This window comes from Podarcis muralis, chromosome 7 (genome assembly GCF_964188315.1).
Source record: "Podarcis muralis chromosome 7, rPodMur119.hap1.1, whole genome shotgun sequence".
NCBI lineage: Eukaryota > Metazoa > Chordata > Lepidosauria > Squamata > Lacertidae > Podarcis > Podarcis muralis.
In genome coordinates, this window is record NC_135661.1 from 91,794,295 (window position 1) to 91,807,847 (window position 13,553).

Here is a 13,553-nt window from a genome sequence, read left to right on the forward strand (position 1 = left end):
CAGAAGTACTGGGATTATTTCCCCATATGGGGTAGATCCACATGTACCTATTTTTATTTTTTTATTTATTTGATATCGCGCCTTTCACTTCCTTCAGGAGTATTTGTAACTAAGTCTGCCTTCAGGAATCCAACTGTGAACTGATGTGAGTAAACGTCTTTTATTGACATTGAATAAGATTGTGGCGTCTTTATGCTTTTAAGAGGGATTCAAGGGAACTTACCAGGAATATACAATTCAATCTGAGCCAGGCAGGCTGAATTGTATAATAGTGAGAGGCTCACACAAGCCTGCAACCAGCCATCTGCTGTGCATGTAAAAATGGGAACGTAACTCTGCTAAGTAAAGGAACTTGCTAGCACAAGTTAGGAAGGATATTAATAAACAATATATCCTCTCCTGCCTCCCTGAACATTCCCACATCCAAGTTATGCATTTCCTACAATAAGCAACTTTTATCATTTTCTTACCTCTCTTTGCCTGATTGCAGCAGGCAAAGTCTGCTCTCTAACCAAGATTCACTCGCCAAACAGAGCTCACTCTGCATATTTAAAGGATTCCCAATCGGTAACTGACCCTGTTCTGCCATTAACAATATAGAGCTAGAAGGATCAATGGTCTGGCTCAGCAGAAGGCAGCTTCTTCGTGTGCTCCTTTGGAAACCATCTCTTGATTCAGAATCATGAGGACTGGAATCTTGGCTTTATTTTTAAGGGAAGGGCTGTAGCTCTCCTGCCTTGCATGCAAAGAACCCAAGGTTCAACCCCTGGCATCTCCAGGTGGGGCTGGGAAGGTAGTTTGAGGGCAAGGGAGACAGCAGCTGCTCATTCGAGGCAATGGAGGAATCTGGGACTGAATATAGGAGCTGATGATCTTTCAGATTCAAGTTTTTTTGGGGGGGGGCAGGATTTGCCCTGCAAAATGTTTTCTGTGCCAGGAGGGGAGAAATAAGCTGCAGTAGGTACTTTCACCTATGCTGCAGATTGGGAGGTGAGGCCAACAGATGCGAGGTCAACACTGGGAAGGAAGGTGGCTGATGGGGGCAAACCCGTCATGCGGTTATCCTGAGGCTGCTTCTCTGGGGAGCGTAGGGAGACTAATGCAGAAAGAGAGGGTCTTGTGACCCCCCTCCCCCCTGGCAGACTGGGCGAGGCCAGTGTGTGTTCTGAGGCCCAGAGATAACCAGCTCAGGACACAACACCTCCAGGACCGCCTCTTCCCATATGAACCTACCTGGACACTGAGATCATTTCCTGAGGCCCTCCTTCATGTGCCTCCTCCTTGAGAGGTCTGGAGGGTGGCAACACGAGAACGGGGCCTTCTCTGCAGTGGCTCCCCATCTGTGGAATGCTCTCCCCAGGGAAGTTCGCCTGGCGCCTTTATTATACACCGTTAGGTGCCAGACAAAAACATTCCTTTTCAACCAGGCCTTTGCCTGACTTGATCTACATCTATACAACTCCTCAAAAGATTCCATCAATGGTGTCTCTGAAAAATTCTACACATCACTTGGGAAGGCAGGCAAACTAATACTAGTATACTGGAAGAAGCAAAGATCACCAGTGTCAAAGCAATGATTCTTCAACTTCGTTGGACTGGTCGTGTCGTGCGGATGCCTGATTATAGTCTTCCAAAGCAACTCCTCTATTCTGAACTTAAAAATGGAAAGCATGATGCTGGTGGTCAACAAAAGAGGTTTAAAGACTCTCTCAAGGCAAATCTTTAAAAATGTAGTATAAACACCAACAATTGGGAAACACTGGCCTGCGAGCGCTCCAGTTGGAGAACAGCCTTTATCAAAGGCGTCACAGGCTTTGATGACACTTGAACTCAGGACGCAAGGGAGAAACGTGCTAAGAGGAAGACAGGCCTGGCAAATCTTCACCATGATCAACTCCCGCCCAGAAACCTCTGTCCCCACTGTGGAAGGAGGTGTGGATCCAGAATTGGCCTCCACAGTCACTTACAGACTCACTGTTAAGGCCGTGTTCATGGAAGGCAATCTTACTCAGCTATGAAGGATTGCCAAAGAAGAGAAGAGAAAGAAGAAGACGACGACATCCTATATCCTTTTTAAAATGCTGGCTCTTGGAGGAGGGTTATTGGGTTGTTTTTATTTTTATTTTATGTATTTGATCTTATGTGAACCGCCCTGAGACCTTTGGGCATAGGGCGGTATAGAAATTAAATATAAATAAACAAATAAACTGCTTACAAGAAATCCTGCAGTCCTATTCTCTGCCTCTTAAGTGAATTCAGCGCACCAGAAGAGGCTGGTGGGTCAGGCAAAAGGGCTCCCACCTAGTCTGGCACCCTTTCCTTCCCCCTTAGGGAAAACCCACACGCAGGATCTGAGCCCGAGCAGCAGTGCTTCCTCTGGAGGTGGCGGCAGAGCAGAGCCATCCTGGCTTGGAGCCACGGATCCTCCTCTCCTCCCTGAATAATTTGTCTCACCCTCTTTTCGGAGCCTCCTGCAGCTGTGAGTTCCACAGTTTAACTAATTCTGCCCCTGCTCCTGCAGCCACTTTCAGGCAGACGTATTTTGTGCTCCAAGAGATCTGCAGGAACCCATAAAGAAGGCCAGCAACCAGCAGTTGTGCACTTGTCACTCTAATCTTAAACTATACATATATCTAATGCTCTCAGCACCCCCCGGACCCCCCCCCCCCCGGTTCCTTACTTTGCCCGGAGGGCGTCCATCTTCTCCTTCACCCTCTGGCCATAGATGTTGCCCTGGCGGATGAGGCTCTCGCCCGCCTTGAGGGCCGTGGTGGTCTTCTGCATGTTGAGGTCCATGGTGGTCATGAAGTCCTTGTGCTTCTTGATGGCCTTCTCCACCCCTTCCACCGTCGTGGGCAGCTCGGTGTGCGCCAGGGTGGTCTCCTGAAAGAAAGGAGATGAGAGTTTCCATCGGCCCCGACTCTACTGCTATTTCGGCCAAACGTCCGAAACCATCGCTGCTCACTTTTCCGTACTCAACATTTTATTGCTTTGTCTTTCCCACGAATGGCTTCGAAGTTCTCTCCGCAATCGAGCGGCGTAAAACTTTTATGAAATGAAGAAAAGTCGGAAGCGAGGATGAAAGCAGTGCCAGGTAAATAAGAGCAAGCTGCTTGGGGGGCAAAGGCTTGGAACAGAGAGCCAGGAGAGTCCGTCTTTTGGGGGCAGGAGCTCAGATCAAGGGGAGCTGTTGAGAGAGCAGCAGGAGGGTCTCTGGCGCTTCCGGCTGCTGGAGACGGCCTCTCAGTTGCCATTCCCACCCACCGACCCCCAGACCAAAGGCTGGAAGCAGAGGGGGAAAGGCAATAGGAGAGGGTGCCGTGACAAAAACAGACTGTGGGCCAGGGCCGGGTTGAGGTTTGATGCGGCCCTCAGCTCCTGAAGGTAATGGGGCCCTTTATATGTCCAGCTGTCCTTTGTCAACAACAAATAGTCGCTGTTTTTTGTGTTGAACAGGACCGTCTTACCCATAGGCGCTAGGGGTGTGGGGCACCCGGGCACTGGGCTCTCAGGGGCGCCAGGCCAAGAGTCCGGGACCCAAGAGTTGAGTCCGGGGAAGAGCCAGCCCGTTGGTCGGAGCGCTGCAGTGGGCTCTTCCGAGCCGCGAGTTTGGGGGCGACTGAGCTAGCGAGACACTGAGGCGGCCGGCCGGCTCCACCCTCCTGCACACCTGGGAATGGGCAACTGGTGGGGGGGGGGCGCCAGACGGATCTTTGCACCCTGGCGCCGCATATGCTTAAGACAGCCCTGGTGTTGGAACATATGCTATGTGGTAATTGATGGACTGAATAGGTATCTCAAGCCCTTTGCACATGTTGCGCTGCAACAAGTCCACGGAGAATGTCGGCACCCTATATATAGAAAGGAGCAAAGCAGGGATATTTGAGGGGGCAGACGAGCAGGCGGGGCCCATGACTTACACCCCAGGAGCCAATTTCTTTGAATGTTTTGGGGGGCCCACAAGAGAGTGGGGCCCTAAGCTAGAGCTTGTTAGGTGATACGTAAATCCGGCAATGAGGAAGAATCACGTCCCGAAACCTCCTGCTCCAAGGCCAACCTAAGAATGTAAGAGCGCAATAGGAGCCCATCCAGTCCAGCTCTCCCAGTGGGTGACCAGATGCCCACTATGGGAAGCCTGGAAGGATTTCAGCTCAACCACAACTCTCCTCTCCTGTGGCTTCCAGAAACTGGGATTTGGAAACTTTCCTGCCTCCGAAGCAGAGCAGAGCCATCCTGGCTAGGAGCCCTCAGGTGCCCCCTCCGCCTCCATAAATTTCTCCCACCCTCTTTTCAAGTTATCCCGGGGAACTCTGGAACTCCCTCCCACAGGAGACACCATTGCTGTCTCCTGTGGGAGGGAGTTCCAGAGTTTAACTCTGGGTGAAGGCGGACTTCCTTTCCTCTGTCCTGGACCTTCCAGTCTTCACCTTCCTTGGACATCCATGAGTTCCTTCTCCCCCCTTTTCTAGGCTGTGCATCATTAACTCCTGCCATGCCACCTCTGACTTGCCCTTTCTCTCAGCTGAAAAGTCCCACGGCAAGAGAACCCAGGAGTCCCCTCCCCCCAGCTCTTGCCCTGGCCATGACCCTCTTTGCCTCCTTCCCCCCCCCCCACACGGCAAGATCCCAGGGGCCGCCTGGCAGCCTGGCCCCCTCCCCGCTTCTCGTGCGCATGCAGAGGCCATCTGTGCTGAGGGAGGCGAGCGGCAGTGAGAAAGGCGAGGGGCACTCGGACGCCCACGTCTCGGCCCGCTTACCCCAAGGGGAAAAGAAGCTGCCCCCCACTTCTGCCTACAGCCCCTGGGGTGGGAACCCTTGTCAGCAAGGCAGGAGGAGAGCAGGGGCCCAGACTCCCATTTGGCCCCCCTCCCAGGGCAAGCCTCCTGCAGGGCTGGCCATGTTGGGGTCCTGCAAGACTGCTGGGAGGCCTTCAGGTACACGGGAGAAAGACCTGGACATGCAGATAAAGGATTCTAGATGGCAGTCCGAGAATCAGAGAGTTGGAAGGGACCTCCAAGTGCCATCTAGTCCAACCTGCTACAATGCAGGAATCACAACTAAAAACAATTTTACAAGCTGTGGGTCCTTGTTTCTCAGTTTGATCCCTTTACATGGTTTTGTACGTTTTGTGATATTTTATGCGGTTCTTTTTATTGAGTATAGTTTAGTCATTCTGGTAACTCTTAACTGTAAACTGCTTCATTATTATTTGCTGATATTTAATTTTACTGTTCGCTATTATATTATTGAACATTGCTTTATTTGATATAAGTTGTTTATTTTAAATACTTCCTATTACCGGATCGGATAAATAGGTGTGTGATCTTTGCTGTCTGTTTTGCTGCCTTGCGTAAAGTGATATAGAGAGGCAGAATACAAATTCAAAGTGGAATGAAATGGATTCCCCCCACCCTATTATGTTTTTATTGTAATTTTACTGGTGTTAGCTAACCTGAGCCCGGATCTGGCCAGGGAGCGCAGGATAGAAATAAAAAATTATGATTATTATTCATTCTTAGAACATCCTTGGCAGATGGCCCCCCAACCTCTGCTTAAAAACCTCCAAGGAAGGAGAGGGAGATCCACCGCTCTCACCACCAGAAATTTCTCCCGGAGCTTCAGTCGGAATCTCTTCCTTGCTGCTTGAATCCCCTTCTGCCCCTAAGGGGGTCTTGGGATGCTGCCGCCCCCTGGGCTCCTACTGGTTAATGCATCAGTGGCAGCTAATGGCCTGGCAGAGCCCCTTTGGGCCTCTAGGGCGGGGGGTGGAAGAGGCTAAATTTTCAATAGGAAGGTGTCTGGGCTAAAGGTGGAGATGGGGGAGGGGGCCCCTTGAGCCCCAGACAACAGAGGGACGGGCGACCCCCCAGGCGCTCTCCGCTTCCCCCTGACCGCCTGCCTCCCTGGGTGGCTTCCTGGCGTTTGGCGCCAGCTCCCGCTGAGCCCCAGCTGCAAAGTGACAGCCAGACCGACTCAGTGGTGCATGAGAGCGAGTGCGGCCAGCAAGGCGGCTGCAGGAGCCACGAGCCTTTGAGATGCGCCCGGGCGGAAGGATGCGCCGTTTAGCTCCGCTTTGCAAAGCCAGAGATGGCCGGAGGGCCCAGGGGCAGGAGGAGAGGGGGCAGCCGAGGCTCCAGAAGGGCCACCCCAGTGCCGGAGTTACGTATAAGCTCAACAAGCTCTAGCTTAGGGTCCCAGTCTCTTGGAAAGGAAACAAAAAACTGGATGTACATTTCCAAAATATAAGATAAAAAGCAAATAAGAGAAAACCTACATACAGCAAGACAGGGACGCAGGTGGCGCTGTGGGCTAAACCACTAAGCCTAGGGCTCTATGTGATTTTACATAGAGTATTTTTTTCTTTTGCTATAAGGATTTAATTTATGGTTTATTTATAGCGTTTCCCCCCCTGTGTGTAGATCCATCCCTAGATGACTGCTAAGACGCCCACCCAGCCGACTTCTGTTCTAGTAACCAAAGGTCATAGAACCACAGAACCTTGCAAGGTGGGAGGGACCCCAGGGGTCATCCAGTCCACCCCCTCTTGCAATTCAGGAATCTCAGCTAAAGCAACCCTGACAGATGGCCATCCGACCTCTGATCAAAAACCTCCAAGCTCAGACATTCTCCTGTGCAAACCTCCCTGAAAAATGGAGGCGGCGAAGTTCTTGCAAAACTCCTCTCCAAGGGGCTGCTCCGGAGGAGAACTTCCCCCTTTGTGACGCTTTGTGATTTGACTGTTAACAGCCTCTGTACAAAGAACGTACGACTAACTGTAATTGCTGGTCATCATCCGACCCAAATGCCTAATTAATGGGAATGAAAAGGCGAACAATTACCCGCCAGCAATTAGCAACTGATTGATAAATGGCCTCCTTGCACACCGCAAGCCTGAGCAGCCAGCTAAATCTTGCTACTTGGGCCTGAAAGCCGACTCGAAAGCCGCCTGCTAAATCTCTGCCAAAGGAGCTTTTGCTGCTCAGAAAAGCTGAGCCAGAATCATCCCTCTCCAGCGGCTTCAACTCGGGAGGGCTTTAGTTCGCGGTCGTCCGTTCCCAATGCCCCAGAAGAGGCTTGGCCAAACTGGTCCTCTCTGGACGTCTTGGACTCCCATCAGCAACAGGAGTACGACGCCTGGAGGAGCACAGACCTTGTGGCTGCAGCTGGTGGGGCTGCAGTATAATAATAATAATAATAATAATAATAATAATAATAATAATAATAATAATTCATTTATACCCCACCCATCTGGCTGGGTTTCCCCAGCCACTCTGGGTGGCTCCCAGCAAAATATTAAAATACAATAATTCATCCAGTATTAAAAGCTTCCCTAAACAGACTTCTGGAGGCAAGCAGCTGTCCCAGGAGGAGGGAAGAAACCCAGCAAGGAGAGGAGGTTGGACCCGATGGGCCACCGGCCTGGTCCAGCAGCCAGGCTCTTCTTAGGCCCTCGTGGAACCTGCAGGTCCAGAGGCAGTCTACCTCACTTCCTAGGTTCTTAGTGGTATTTGACCCCTGCAAGAACAGCATGCTGGACTAGGAGGTTTGCTGGCATCCAGCAGCCAAGCTCTTCCCTGGTCCTGAATGGGGCAACTGTGCCCCAAAGGACCAGGTGCGCAGCCTGGGAGTCATTTTGGACTCACAGCTGTCCATGGAGGCACAGGTCAATTCTGTGTCCAGGGCAGCTGTTTATCAGCTCCATCTGGTACGCAGGATGAGACCCTACCTGCCTGCAGACTGTCTTGCCAGAGTGGTGCATGCCCTGGTTATCTCTCGCTTGGACTACTGCAATGCGCTCTCCGTGAGGCTACCTTTGAAGCTGACTCAGAAACCACAATTACCAGTAATCCAGAATGTGGTGGTTAGACTGGTGACTGAGAGCGGCCACCGAGACCACATAACACCGGTCTTGAAAGATCTACATTGGCTCCCAGGATGTTTCCGAGCACAATTCAAAGTGTTGGTGCTGACCTTGAAAGCCCTAAATGGCCTCAAAGGCCCAGGAGACCTGAAGGAGCGTCTCCACCTCCATCGTTCTAACCGGACACTGAGGTCCAGCTCTGAGGGCCTTCTGGCGGTTCCCTCACTGCGAGAAGTGAGGCTGCAGGGAACCAGGCAGAGGGCCTTCTCGGCGGTGGCGCCCACTCTGTGGAACACCCTCCCATCAGATGTCAAGGAAATAAACAACTATCTGACTTTTAGAAGGCATCTGAAGGCAGCCCTGTTTTGGGCAGTTTTTAATGACTGATGTTTTAATATAGCTTTAATCTTTTGCTGGAAGCCACTCAGCATCTGGTGAAACCCAGCTGGATGGGCGGGGTATGTACGTAAAGGTAAAGGTAAAGGTAAAGGGACATGTATGTGTAAATAGATGATGATGATTTTCTTAGGTTCTTATGCTCCCTCCAATCTCCTTAAATTGTGGTGCCCAGAACTGCTTGTTTTCTTTGAGAGGAACCACTGGGCAGTCAGATCACAGGAAGCTGTCTTGCGCAGAGTCAGGCCGCAGGCCCCGTATTATCTCAATGCCAACTGGCAGCCATGGCTCTCTGGGGTCTCGAATAGGGATCTCTCTCTCAGCCCTCCCTGGAATCGCCAGAGGGGACGGATCCTGGCACCTTCTGCACGAAAGGCAAGGTCTACCACTGAGCTGCAGCCCATGGGCAAGGAGAGACAGGGGTGGTGTAGCGGTAAGAGTGCCGGACTAGGGCCTAGGAGACCTGGGTTCAAATCCCCACACATGACCTTGGGGGCCAGCAACTGCCTCTCTTAGCCTAGCCTACCTCACAGGGTTGTTGGGGGGATTTCATGAGGACGGGGGGAAAGCCACGGGGGCACAGCAGCTTCAGCTCCCGGAGAAAAAGGCGGGATTTAAATGCCGCAACTAAAGGCAATAACATTTCTTCTGGTTGATCTGTTTGCAAAGCCCCAGGGGCTGTGAGTTTGGGAGCCCAGCGTTACCTGGTTGTAGAGGCAGACCTCGGCCTGCCTGGCGTCCCGCAGGAAGAGGAAGAAGATGTGGGCTTGGACCAGGACCTCCCGCCGGTTCTCCCACATGTCCAGCAGCTTGTTCCAGCCCACGTCCAGCTTCTGCAGCCACTGCTGGAGGGAGAGGTAGGGCAGGTCAGCCTCCTCCAGCGCCAGCACGTCGTTGACGGCCTGGATCTTGGCGTAGTCCTCCTCGTAGCGGTTGATCTCCTGCTTGAGGGAGGCATGGTGGTTCAGCAGCCGCTCAGCCTCCACCAGGTTGCCCGGCAGCTCCTCCGAGGCCACGGCAGCCTGCGTCTTCACCAGCCACGTCAGGAAGCTGTCCAGGTCCTGGATGAACTGCTGCAGCCTGGAAGGAAGGAGAGGGGCAGGAGGGGGTCAGGGGACACCTGGGCTGGTGGGGAACGTGATCTGTGAGAGGCAGTCTAGGACAACATTCCTTGTAATGCAAGAGAAGACGTGTCAGGGAATGTTTGGTCCAACCTAAATTTGTGTAATGAAGGCACCAGGCAAACTTCCCTGGGGAAAGCATTCCACAGATGGGGAGCCACTGCAGAGAAGGCCCCGTTCTTGTGTTGCCACCCTCCGCACCTCTCAAGGAGAAGGTACAGGAAGTAGGTCCCCAGAAGATGACCTCAGGGTCCGGGTAGGTTGAAATGTTCTCCAGAGGCCTCAGTTCCCCCTGCTCCTGATAACTCCCCCCCCCTTGGGCCCAACCCCTCTGCCCGCTTAGGCAGGAGACCCTCCCTTCTCCCCGCTCTGAGCCTGGCTGACCTGCTGGCCACCGTGAGCGAGTCCTCGCAGCCCTGCAGGGTCCTCTTGAGGGCCTCCCACTCCTCGCTGATCTCCTCGAACTGCAGGAGGATCTCCATGGCTTGGCCCGGGTGGGTGTTGGCCAGCAGCTCCCCCTCCTGCTGCAGCTCGATGAGCCTGGGTTCGAGGACCACCAGGGCAGCCTCCATGGTGGAGAGGCGGCGCTGCAGGGAGAGGACGCTGCCCAGGTCGCCGCTGTTGTACTGCGTGGACTCGACGGCTCGCCGCTTCTCCCGGATCTGCGACTTGATCTCGTTGCACTCCAGAAGGTAGTTCTGGATCTTCAGGATGGAGTTGAGGTGGTCTTTGCGGTGCTCCACCAGCTCCACCACTCGGTTCCACCTGGAAAGAAGAGCCTGCAGATGGGGCCAAAGGGGGCCCATCGGACCCACAGGGGCCAAACCATGGGGCTTTCTGCAAGCAGCTCTCCCGGGGCTTCCAGCACAGAAAGCAGGGCTGCCCCAACGGCTGGAGGTGGAGCAAAGCCCTCTCCTCCTCCATTAATTGGATTAATCCTCTTTTAAAACCATCCACAGTTTAACTCTACGCTGTGTGAATAAACCAGGCTTCCCCAACCTCAGCCCTCCAGATGTTTTTGGCCTACAACTCCCATGATCCCTAGCTAGCAGGACCAGCGGTCAGGGATGCTGGGAATTGTAGTCTCAAAACACCTGGAGGGCCGAGTTTGAGGAAGCCTGGAATAAACTATTCCTCCAAAATCCACCTTCATGGGAAGCTGTCCTATCAAAGTTCTTCAGGCAAATTCTCTCTGTCCCCGTCCCCCCCCCCCGTGTCCCGAACGCATCATTGCGCCTAGAGGCTAATCTTCCCTTGGTAGAATTACGGATCTGGCGTACGACACTTAACTCTTGGCTTCGCCTAAACTCAAATCCCCCTGGTCTAATATCCCTAGTGCTGCAAGATGGTCACAAAAGCCCCTGGACTAAAATTGTCTATCAAAAACTTCACCCTTGTGCTTTATCTCCACAACAGCTACTCACTTTGAGTTTTAGAAAAGCAAAAGCGCCTAAATGATATTGAGCGTCAGAACAGCTTGGCCAAAATCAGGAAATTCGGCCCATGGTGTGGCTATTTTCCACCTTCCCATTTCGACTCTCTGGCACCCTATCTGCATAACTGAGCAACCCTAAAATATAGACATGCTTTTACTCTCACAAGATTGAATGTCTTGCCCTTGGCTGGACTTGGGGGACGATTCCAACAGATTCCACACAAAAAACGCTTATGTCCCTGTCCAAATCGGTGGCGCATGCCCTTCTGGCCTGCCCTCTTTATAAAAACTTGAGGAATTAGGTCATCACCCCTCTTTTATTGCCCATTCCGGGTCTCCCAGCCACTGCCCCAGGGTCCTTTCTCTTGGCAGATCCAGATGAGCAGGTGACAACAAAGGCTGCAAGGTTTTTAGCTGGGGCAATTAGAATAAGAGCCACTATTTGACTGCTGATTCAAAACCCCCAAATGTATTTGATATAATTGACTTTTTATTTCTATTCTTTGTATATCGTATTGTTGTTCTATTGCTATGACCAATGGCTGACGCAAATAAAGATTCATTCATTCATTCCACCTTCATGGGATGTCCCTGAGTTCTAGTGTTAAGAGAAAAACTTCCTCTCTCCGCTTTCTCCAGGCTGGGCATCATTTTGCAAACGTCTCTCAGGCTCGCCTTTTCTCCAAACTCAAAAGCGCCAACCATTCTTCCCACCCCTTGATCAAGAAGGGGATCAAGCACAGGAGCAGCAGGCAAAGCTGGGCAGCAGACTCTCACCTGGTCGCCTTTGGCAAGTTGGAATGGCCTCTAAGTGACCAGAGCAGGGAAGCCTGGCAAAAATGCATTCCGTCTCTCTCTCCCCCCTCATTTTTCAGTCCACAAAAGTCAATGCCTCTGTGGGCTGGGGGCTTGGGGGGACCTGTGCGCAGCTTTGTGGGGGTCTTTGATTTAAGCCCCACTCAGGAGAAAGGGGAAAGAGAGAGGAAGGGGGGATTGGGGCCTGGGGAGGTGCTTGCAAAGGCAACACACGCAGCAGGGTCCTCGCGAAGGGAGAGGCGGGTGGCAGAGAGAGAGATGGCTCCCTCAGGGGTCCCATGTGCCCTTTTGCACACAGTGGCGCTGTGACATTTTGCTGCAGCGAAGGGGGTGGGGTGGGGGGTGGATGGACGTCCAATTATCCTCGTAGGACGACGAGCCCCTCAGGGCTGCAGCCAAACGAGAAGCAGCAATGAGCCAAATGAGAGGTGGCTGCTTTTGAGGCCCCCCAGGGTGGAGGTGGCAAAGGGGACAGGGGACAGTCCTCTAAAGAGAGCAGAGGCGGGCGGGGGGCTCTCCGAGGACAGGCCTCCCTCGTCCCTTCTGCACTCTGCTTGCGGGGGGAGCGGGAGGGGACTCTGCCATCTCAGGGGTCCAGCTGGGTGAAGGAAGCCAGTCCGCCTCACTTAATGGGGCCAGTGTGCCCTGCTTACTGCTAGCCCACACCTGGGCTACAGAAAGCCCACTGCCCCCCCCCCCGGTCAGGAAAGCCCTACGCTCAGATCTCTGTGGCTGGCTGAGCCTCCTCTGAGCAAAGCACTCTGTGCATGCTCCAGTGAGCTGCCCTCGCCCTTCAGCGCAAGGGATGCTTTGTACCTGCTGTTCAGGTGGTCCTGGCAGGAGCGGACCTCGGAGGAGCTGGGGTGGCCCCCGTCCACCAGCTGCTGCACTATCTGGTTGACATCCAGGATGCGGCCCATCAGGCTGTTCATCTCTTGGTCGAGGCTTTCGAACCTGTGGAGGAAGACAGAGGGAGACCCATCAGGGCAGAAAGGGGGGCAGAAGGAGGGCAGCAGGGCAGCCCCCAGCCCAGGAGCTCTGGCCTTCCACTCTATCCCAGGAGGTGGCCAGGCATCCTTCCCAGAGGCCAGCTCTCTTCCTCCATCCCATCAGGCCATTTTCTGGCTCTCCTTCTCTCCAGAATCCCACTGAGATACGAAGCCCAAAACCGCTCGGGACAGTCTATCTGTTAGGGGCCTTGCCCCATATCCATCCACTTGTGGGATGTGATGCATAAATAGCAGTCAAGTACAACATTCCTTGCTTTGCTAGAGTGGACATGTGGGGGAATGTTTGGACTAGCCAGTCGAAAACTTCCTGTTTCCTCCTGGCTGGGACATACGTCCTTTGCATGTGACTAGAGGTGGGTGTGACCTTACCTGTCCAGGTAACAAAAGGACAAGTCATGCAGCACTCTCTCTCTCTTTGACTTCCTCCATGATTGGAGCAGCTTTTTAGCTAGCTTTTCCAGCTTTTCCAGCCACTAGAGGACACTGGGATTATCCCCAAATGGGATAGATCCACATGTATATCCTTTGTAACTAAGTCTGCCTTCAGGGATTCAACTGTGAACTGATGATGTGAGTAAACAACTTTTATATACTTTACACAAGATTGTGGTGTGTTTATTCTTTTAAGAGGGATATAAGGGAACTTGCCAACAACTTAAGAGTGAGAGGCTTACACAAGCCTGCAACCAGCTACCCGCCATGCATTTAAAAGGGAAATGTAAAACTCTGCTAAGTTATAGCACTTGCTAGCGCAAGTTAGGAAGGATATTAATAAGCAATATATCCTCTCCTGCCTCCCTGAACATTCCCACAGGGTGAAGGGCAGCAGCAGGGGTGATGCCAGAGGACGGAACCAGGGTCTTTCTGCCTGCCAGGCAGGTGCCGCCCCCTGAGCCCCAGCCTGGTTTTCTCTG

General features: G+C 52.8%; 1 protein-coding gene across 3 annotated transcripts in view; it reads right to left on the reverse strand.

Annotated features, from left to right (window-relative positions):
• Window positions 1-13,553, reverse strand: part of SPTBN4 (spectrin beta, non-erythrocytic 4) — a 90,145-nt gene that overhangs the window by 47,862 nt on the left and 28,730 nt on the right. For all 3 annotated transcript variants that reach the window (XM_077932471.1, XM_077932470.1, XM_077932472.1), the window contains exons 15-18: window positions 12,446-12,583; window positions 9,763-10,143; window positions 8,962-9,337; window positions 2,681-2,883 (exon numbers count right to left, since the gene is read on the reverse strand). In XM_077932471.1, coding sequence (XP_077788597.1) covers window positions 2,681-2,883; window positions 8,962-9,337; window positions 9,763-10,143; window positions 12,446-12,583 — 1,098 coding nt within the window. The remainder of the gene's footprint in view (window positions 1-2,680; window positions 2,884-8,961; window positions 9,338-9,762; window positions 10,144-12,445; window positions 12,584-13,553) is intronic.